We start from the raw sequence: 8,496 nt of genomic DNA, 5'->3' as shown, positions 1-8,496 counted from the left end.
GAAGTCTTTTGAGAGCAGGCCGCCATGTTCTTTTTCCGAGTCATTAACAGATTGGTACTCTGGAATTACAAGCAATAATTTTTCATTTTATGGGCTAGTATAAATTTCAAAACGAATCTCAATAACCGACTTTTATATTTTGTGCACTAAGAATAACATATTGCAGTTATTTTCTAGAAAACTGTAATATACAAATTCTAATCTGTTTTACTTATATGTATGTATGTTCAATTTGAATTTGCACCTTGAATAATCTATCAGTTCCTTTTCGTGGTACATATTCAACATAGAAAATATTCGTTATATGTACGTTCACTTTGAACTGGCACATTTAGTAATATATCAGTTACTTTTCGTGGTCATCATATATTATATTAGATAATCGTTTTAATTTAGTATTATTTTGTCCATCCTTTTGAGCTCTCGCGTAAATAGAGCAACGGATGAAGTGACGAAGTTGTGCCGTTTCTCACAAGTACGGTCACAATACATATTCTTTTCCATTTCATTATCTTTCAATAATAATATAAAAAACTATTATAGTTTGATCTCTCACCTAGAACACTATATTTGATTCAAGATTTTAGAGTGTATGTTAACTAGTTTTCAATCACGTATATTTTCATAAGTATACGTTTACAAATTATTATTCTAATTAATAATTAATATCGTGATTGTTCTGATAATCAAGTACGCTAATAAACGTAATAAGTGTTTTGGTATAATATATTATTAAGAAATTGATTAACAGAACAATCATTCCTCACAATATTAATTATGAATTAGAATAATATTTTGAAAATGTATACTTATGAAGATACACGTGATTGAAAACTGTAACTCACACACATGTGCTTCAAAATCTTGAATCAAATATAGTGTTCTAGGTGAGAGATCGAAATAACAGCCTCTTATATTTCAAAAATGAATCACAAAAGATCAGTATTAATTTAAAAAAATTATAATTAAATTGTCTTACCATATTGTCTACTTTAGAGTAATACATTTTATTATTGGAAGATAATGAAATGGTAAAAAACCTTGGCATGCATAATGAGGTATTCAAGTCAGACGTAAAGTTGGGAACTGTTGATGTATGTTTACTTTGACGAACTGGCACCTTCAATAATATATGTGTCATTTTTCATGTTATTTCATGGTATTATTTTTCAATAATAAAATGTATTACGTTAAAATAGACAATTTGGCATAGGAATTTTTTTTAAATTAATACTGGTCTTTTGTGATTTATTTTTAAAATATAAAAAACTATTATATAAAAAACTGTTATATATAGTTCGATCTCCCACTTAGTTTAAGAGTTGGAGTGTAAATTAACCAGTTTTCAATCACGTAAGTATATCTTCATTAGTATACGTTTACAAATTATTATTCTTTAATTAATAATTAATATCGTGAGGAAGGATTGTTCTGGTAATCAATTTCGTAATAACATTATACCAAAAAAATTTATTACGTTTATTAGTATATTTGATTATACGTATGTAATATTTCGACATTGGAATAAATACATATTTACTTTCATTACATTAACTTTCAATAATAAAATGTATTATGTTAAAATATTTTATAGAGAACATCAATGTAGACATACTGGAAGTGTACCGTTCGGAAACCATTACCAAGAAAGAGAAACCATTATAAATTTCTTAATACTAAACATTAGAAAAAAGCATAAATGATGTAAAATAAGAATATTTTTTCATTTTTATGTACGTTTATTATAATTTTTTTTAATGATCTGTATTAAGAACTTTATTATGATTTCTCTTCCTTGGTGATAGTATCCGAACGGTGCTTTTCCAGTATGTCTACATTGATACTCTCTAAAATATTTTAACATAATACATCTTATTAGTATTAATACATCTTATAATATATTATTATTAGATGATGAGCGCGGTGCGGTGTTGTGAGGGGAACATCGAAAGTTAGACGGAGGCGATTCGAAAATCGGCCAAAAGTTGCATTTTCCCCCTCACCGCTCCGCGTGCAGTCGAAATGTTCCATGACAGTCGAATGGTATTGTTTTTTTCCGTGATGTGATGTGATGAGGGGACAGCGAAAGCTACACATAAACAACGCGTGCAATCGAAATGTCCCATTACAGTCATATGGTATTGTTCTGCGCTCGGAGCGGTGATGTGAGGGGAGCAGCGAATGCTAAACGAAGGCAATTCGTAAATCAGCTGAAGGTTGCATTTGCCCAACCCTCCCCACCTCATTTCACCGCGTGCAGTCCAAATGCTCCACGATGATCGAATGGCATTGTTCTACGCGCTGAGCGGTGAGGTGAGGGGGACAGCGAAAACTACACGTAAACTATTCGAAAATCAACCGAAAGTTGCACTGGCCCCCTCACCACACCGCACCGCGTGCATTCGAAACACCATGACAGTCGAATGGCATTGTTCTAAGCGCGGAGCGGTGAGGTGAGGGGGATAGCAAAAGCGAGGCGGAGGCGTATTAACTAACGCGTCGACTTTGGACAACATATTTTTATTTATTCATTAACGTGATCGTATATCTTCGCATATTATTACATTATCATATTAATTAAACCATTCGTGCTGTTAAAATCACATTTCAACGGCATAAAATACTAATTGGTTAGATTTCACTCTGTTTTAAATAATTTAAAGTCAAATTACTGTATCCTGTAAAAAATTACTTAAAAAAATGAAGGACTGAGTGTACCAGTTATGTAATTAATTCTTAAAATTTAATTCTGTAAAGCACGGGTGCCCAACGTCCAGCCCATGGGCCGCACAGCCTTTCAAATCGGCCCGCACCAGCAACCGTATTCCAAAATATTATCGCACGCGGCGATTTTAGACACAAACAACATATTTAAAGAAAATTATCAAGTATCACATATAACCAAGTTTTGGACTGATATTTTGTCCGTTGAAACTTATCCTAATCTCTCTACGAAAGATAAATTCTTTTGTATTAGCAATGTTTGTATCAACCTATGTTTGCGAAGCTGCATTCTCAAAAATGAATTATGTGAAAAACGAGTTTCGAAACCGTCTAACTGATCGTCATCTTGAGGATTGTGTGGTTACTGCTACTATTATAACTACAACCCTGAGTTTACCAAGTTGGCTAAAGATAGTAAATCGCAATTCTCACATTAGTTCTTAATTGGAAAAACATATAAAAATATGTTTTTATATGTATATTTAAATAATACATCTGTATGTATACATTTTTTTTTGGGGGGGGGAAATGCTTTACGCATACCCACAGGGGACGGGAATCCCCCGAGGATTATGCGGGACTCGCCCGGCGCGGCGAAGCCGCGCCGGGAATACCCACTAAAACCCCCGCCGGTGTCCACCATCGGGCCATGTCGCCCTGGGCACGCAATTAAGCACTCATCCAGGGCGCCCCCTGACCAAGCGGTTTGCGCCACAACGCCCTCAACTGGGACTTCTCTCTATCTAACGAGAGAAGTCCCAGGCCTCCCTAATGGGCGATGGGGGGACACCAACCCATCGCCCAACTACCCTACGGGAAGTTTAAACTGGGAGCGCAGTTCCCGCTCCGCCCCCAACTTCCCACCACCACGTCCGAGGAGTCACGCCGCCGGCGGGAAGATGCGTCCATAAGGGACGCGCCTCCCCGGCCTAATGTCACCGGTCTCCACCGGCAGCGCGACCCCTCGGCCTCCCTCTACTACCACCCCTGCGGGGGGGTCGATTCGGTGTCGGATCTGGATCCCCCACAGGGGTGTCCCCCTCATACGGGGACGGGGGACAATCCCCTCCCGTATGCGCCCGGCCTCCTCTTTCGCGAGCATCACACGCTCGCAGAAGAAGACCGAGCCCCACTTTTCTTTGCTCCCCAGCATGGCCGCTATCACGCCGGGGAGCGTTAAGTCATCCCCGATGACTTCTCTAAGGGCACCGCGCTGCATATCCCACGCTGGACATATCTCCAGCGTGTGCTGCGCGGTGTCCTCGGCCGCCTCGCAGTGCTGACACCGGGGGCCCAGAGCCTTTCCTATCCGACACAGGTGCTCACCAAAGCTACCATGACCGGTGAGCACCTGTGTCAGCCTGTATGTCAGGCGTCCCCACCGACGGTCAGCCCACTCTTGCGCGAGGGGGCCAACCGACTGGACAACCCGTTTGACCGACAGGACGGGATCTTCGCGTAAGCTGTTCGCCCACTTCTCGAACATCCCGTCCCTCACGGTTTGCCTCCACGCCGAAAGGATGCGCGGCGGAACCCGCCGCACACCTTCGTGCCGAGATGCAGCCACCATGCGGTGCATCTCGGCCCTACCCTCGGCGAGGAGTTCCGCGGGCAGAAGCCCCGCCAATAATGTGGCGGCTGCGAAGGACACCGTCCTATAGCCGCGGACCGCCCGGATGCACAGCCGCCGCTGCACCCTGCGCATCATGCCCAGGATGCGGCGACTGCGCACCGCCGCGCCCGCCCAAATGGGAGATCCATAAAGGAGCCCGGCCAGGACGGTGTACACATACAACCTCCGCACCGCGGAGCACGGGCCACCCAGGTTGGGCATAATCCCAACCAGTGCGTCCGCCTGACGCGTCAGCCTGGGACTAAGTCGAGCGAAATGCTCGACAAAATCCCACCGTCCGTCGAGGAAGAGACCGAGATACTTCATTACGGTCCCAATCTCGACGGCCGTATCACCGTCCATTATACGGGCGGGAGGGGGCCTCCCTCGAGAGCCATCGTGGAAGTATATAGCCTCCGTCTTCTGGGGGGCCACCTCCAGCCCGTGTCCTCTAATTGCCCGGACCACACCGGCCAGCACCAAGTCGGCCTTCCTCCTGTCCGCTTCCCAATTCCTCTCGCCGACCACCACCAAAGTGTCGTCTGCATAGCAGACCAGGTGGCAGTCGGCCGGCAGCGCCCCACGGAGAACGGCGTCGTAGCCAATGTTCCACAGGAGTGGTCCCAAGACCGACCCCTGCGGAACACCGCACGACACCTCCCTGCTACACCAGTGTCCACCTTTGACAGTGAACTCTAGTGTCCTGTCGCGGAAATAGTCCGCTATTACCGCGATGAGGTACGGCGGTACGGCATGCTCCTCGAGCGCCCGCACCACCACACCCCACGGGAGGGTGTTGAACGCATTGAACGATATCGAGCGATATCGCCAACGCAACACCCCCCTCGACTATCACAGCCTCCACGAGGGAATGGACTTGACGCACCGCGTCATCCGTCGATCTCCCGTCACGGAAGCCGTACTGGCCCGGCGACAAGTCCGGGCCAGCCCCCGACAGGTGCTGGACAACGCGGCCAGCTATCACTCTTTCGAAAAGCTTAGCCACATCGTTCAGCAAGCATATCGGCCTATAGGCCGATGGGCTCTCCGCAGGTCGGCCCACCTTCCTCAGGAGGACCAAATGCGCTACCTTCCACTCCTTTGGGAAGCGGCCCTGGCTGAGGCAGAGGCTGAAGTAATCCCCCAGCCTCCGCCACAGCACACCCATCGCGACGAACCAGACGCGGCCGGGAACCCCATCGGGTCCCGGTGCCCTCGGACGGCCCCGGAGTCGCCTTGCGATTGTCCGCATTTCGTCACCGGAGACGTCGGCCTCCCCGTCCACAGGCCAGTCCTCCGGCGGACCGGAGTATGGTGGCACCCCCCCGACTCTCGTCGGGAATAAGGCGTCCACCACCCTGGCGAGGAGGCCGACGTCCATCGATTCGGTGATGGGAGGGGTCCACGGCCGGAGTCTATTTAACACCAGCCGATAGGCCCCCCCCCCCCACGGGTTTTCCTCCAGGGCCACGAGCAACTCCTTCCACGCCCGGGCCTTCGCCACGCGAATGGCGATCCTGAGGGTACCCCTCGCTACACGCAAGAGGTCCCCCAGGGCCGCCATCCTCCCCTCGCCGTCGTTCCTGCGCTTTGCGCGCTGTAAACGACGGCGAGCACACACAGCGGCCCGACGAAGCTCAGCGAGCTCGTCGGACCACCAGTACGCGGAGCGACGGATGAACGGACGACTGCGCGGCATCGCGATATCGCACGCCTGACGCATCATCCACCCCAGCCTAAACCTCTGCCACCTCAATGTTGGGTGCCACCCCACTTTTGTGGGTAGCAGGGGGGAGTCCATTATCCACTTGACGTGGGCCTCCCCTGCCATCCGGAATGGGATACGGGGGTGGAGGGTGCGGCCCGGTGCTCTCGGCGAACAGACTGATCATTGCCTAATCGAGATATCCGTGGCCGTCGCTCCCTCCCCGGTCCCTCCTCTTCCCCCCCGCATGGAAGCGGGGGGAGGAGGATGGTGGGACGGACAGGCGTCCCCGCTGGAGGGTAAGGGCGCTAGACGCCGACAAGATGGAGGCGGCGTTGGAGGCCCTTGTTTGGGCCGAAGACGCTACGCCTCCTCTGTCACCCTCCTCGCCCACTCCTCCACCTCCTCGCCCCTCGCGTTTGTACGGGGGGAGCCCCACGCGCTCGAGTGAGCGTTGAAGTCCCCCCCAACGATCCAGGGGCGCCGGTAGAATCTGCGCAAGCAGTCCCCCATGCGCCCCAGTGCCACCTCGTACTCAGCCAGAAGTAGGCTGGGCACGAGGTAGCACGACATCACGTGGGTGCCACCCCACTCTACGGCGACGAATCCCAGCCCTGCCTCCAATAGAAACATGGGCGGGGAGCCGCCGCCGTGGCCCCAATAGATCGCCGCCAACCCATCCACGTCCGCCGCCCAGTGTGGGTGGTTCTCAGGAATGTGGTATGGGTCAGCGACGAGCCCCAGGCCCGCGCCACTCTCCGCCAGGCACTGACAGAACATAGCCTGTCTTGACGAAGAGTGGCCAACATTAGCCTGGAGGAGGGTAGTCCCGCTGGCCATTACTCCGCAAGCGAGACCGCCCTCCCCCCGACGGCTCACTCCTCGGTGACCTCCATGGCCTCAACGAGGCCGGAGGGCACGGGGGCATCTATACGGGACAGGGAGACCACGGGGACGGACTTAGTGTCCATCGCCGTAGCCGCCCCGCCACCACGCGACTTCGCGGCAGCGGGAGTGGAGGGGGCCCGCACCGCGGCCGAACCTGCACCCCCGCTGCCACCGCCCTTCTTCTTTGGTCCCTTCGCTGTCCTGCACGAAGGGACTGAACCGATCCTGTGCGACGCCGACAGGCCCGACTCGGCGCAGGATGGACACCTCGCGGCCTCCAAGCATGAGGCCGCAAGGTGACCGGCCACCCCGCACCTGTAGCAAACGCCGGACCTATCAGCGTCGCAGGTGCAGCTCGCCCTGATGTGGCCCATCTCCAAGCATCTAAAGCATTGGAGTGGGCGCACCGGTAGGAGCTGCACCCTAGCATTTACCCACCCCACACGGACCCTTCCCTGGTCCGTGAGGGGCTTCGCCGCTTCAACAGGGCATCTCACCCATGCCGTCCCCATGCCGGAGGGAGACATCTTAATGTCTTCCACCTTAACATCCTCAACGGCGCAGGCCCCGACCGACGACACGGCAACCGCCACTTCCTCGGCAATCACCGAGTCGTCAAGGCCCGAGACACGGAGCTCGGCCGTCCTCACGGGACGCGAGACCTTGATTCCCTCGCATCCCGCGAAGACTTCACCCATCCTGTCCGCCAGGCGGGCAGCCTTGGCGGCACCTTCCGTACCACGAACCTCCAAAACCAGAGCGCCAGTGATAGCCCTCCGGGCCCGGAGATCCGTGATACCTAGCTCCTCCAAGGGGACCGCGGACTTCACCCTTTTCATGGCGTCTGCATACCCCCCGGGAGGAGCCGTCAAAACCACGGCGGCGGTTCTCGGCCTCCTCAGAGAGACTCTCTTGCTCTCCGAGGAGGTCGCCCCCCCCGCATTACCCTTCTTCTTCCGTGCCTCGGGGGAGGGAGCCCGTCTGGCATCCCTCCTCCGAGCCCCCTGGACTGCACCATTGTCCAGGGGGCTTCTTCCCTAGGCGCCGACCTAGTCGCAGCCCTCTTCCCTCCAGCGGGAAGAGAACGCGCACCGCTAGTCGGCGCCTCGGCCTAAATCGGCTCGACGCCAGACACAGGCCCGGCACCCACGACCCCCCAACCAGGGACAGGGGCGAAGGATCCGGAGGCACCAATCTCTTTCCTTCTTTGTCTCTGTCTCCTCTTCGCCTCAGCGCGCGCCTTCCTCTGTGCAGGGGTGCGGGAGGACCCCACCTCCCCCTCCAGTCTGCTCTCCATGCGAGAGAGACGGCTCATTAGTGGACCCAAAAGGTTCTTGAGCCTTCGTCCCATCAGACGTGAAAGGACATCCTCCCCCTCTCCAGGGGAGGACGCCTCTCCTTCTCCGGGAGAGGCACCCCGCCTACGGGATCTGGTGGCCTTTCTTTTCTTCTTCCTGTCTCCAGGGTTGGACTTTGCAGACTTCCCCTGGAAGCCACCTCTCTCATTAACACAGGGCAAGGCTGGGAGGCGGTGATCGGCCGACTCCTTCGCACCGGTCACCACCTC

General features: G+C 52.1%; 1 protein-coding gene across 1 annotated transcript; it reads right to left on the bottom strand.

Moving 5' to 3' along the window:
• Window positions 1–6,916: 6,916 nt before the first annotated feature.
• LOC108782493 (uncharacterized) lies at window positions 6,917–7,768 on the bottom strand. Its single transcript, XM_018550775.1, has one exon. It carries the CDS (start codon window positions 7,766–7,768, stop codon window positions 6,917–6,919), a length of 852 nt encoding a protein of 283 aa, XP_018406277.1.
• Between the last annotated feature and the right edge of the window lie 728 nt (window positions 7,769–8,496).

This window comes from Cyphomyrmex costatus, unplaced genomic scaffold (assembly GCF_001594065.2).
Source record: "Cyphomyrmex costatus isolate MS0001 unplaced genomic scaffold, Ccosl1.0 scaffold1289, whole genome shotgun sequence".
NCBI classification, from domain to species: Eukaryota; Metazoa; Arthropoda; class Insecta; order Hymenoptera; family Formicidae; genus Cyphomyrmex; species Cyphomyrmex costatus.
The sequence above is the reverse complement of the archived record's forward strand: the minus strand, read 5'-3'. Positions and strand labels throughout refer to the sequence as shown.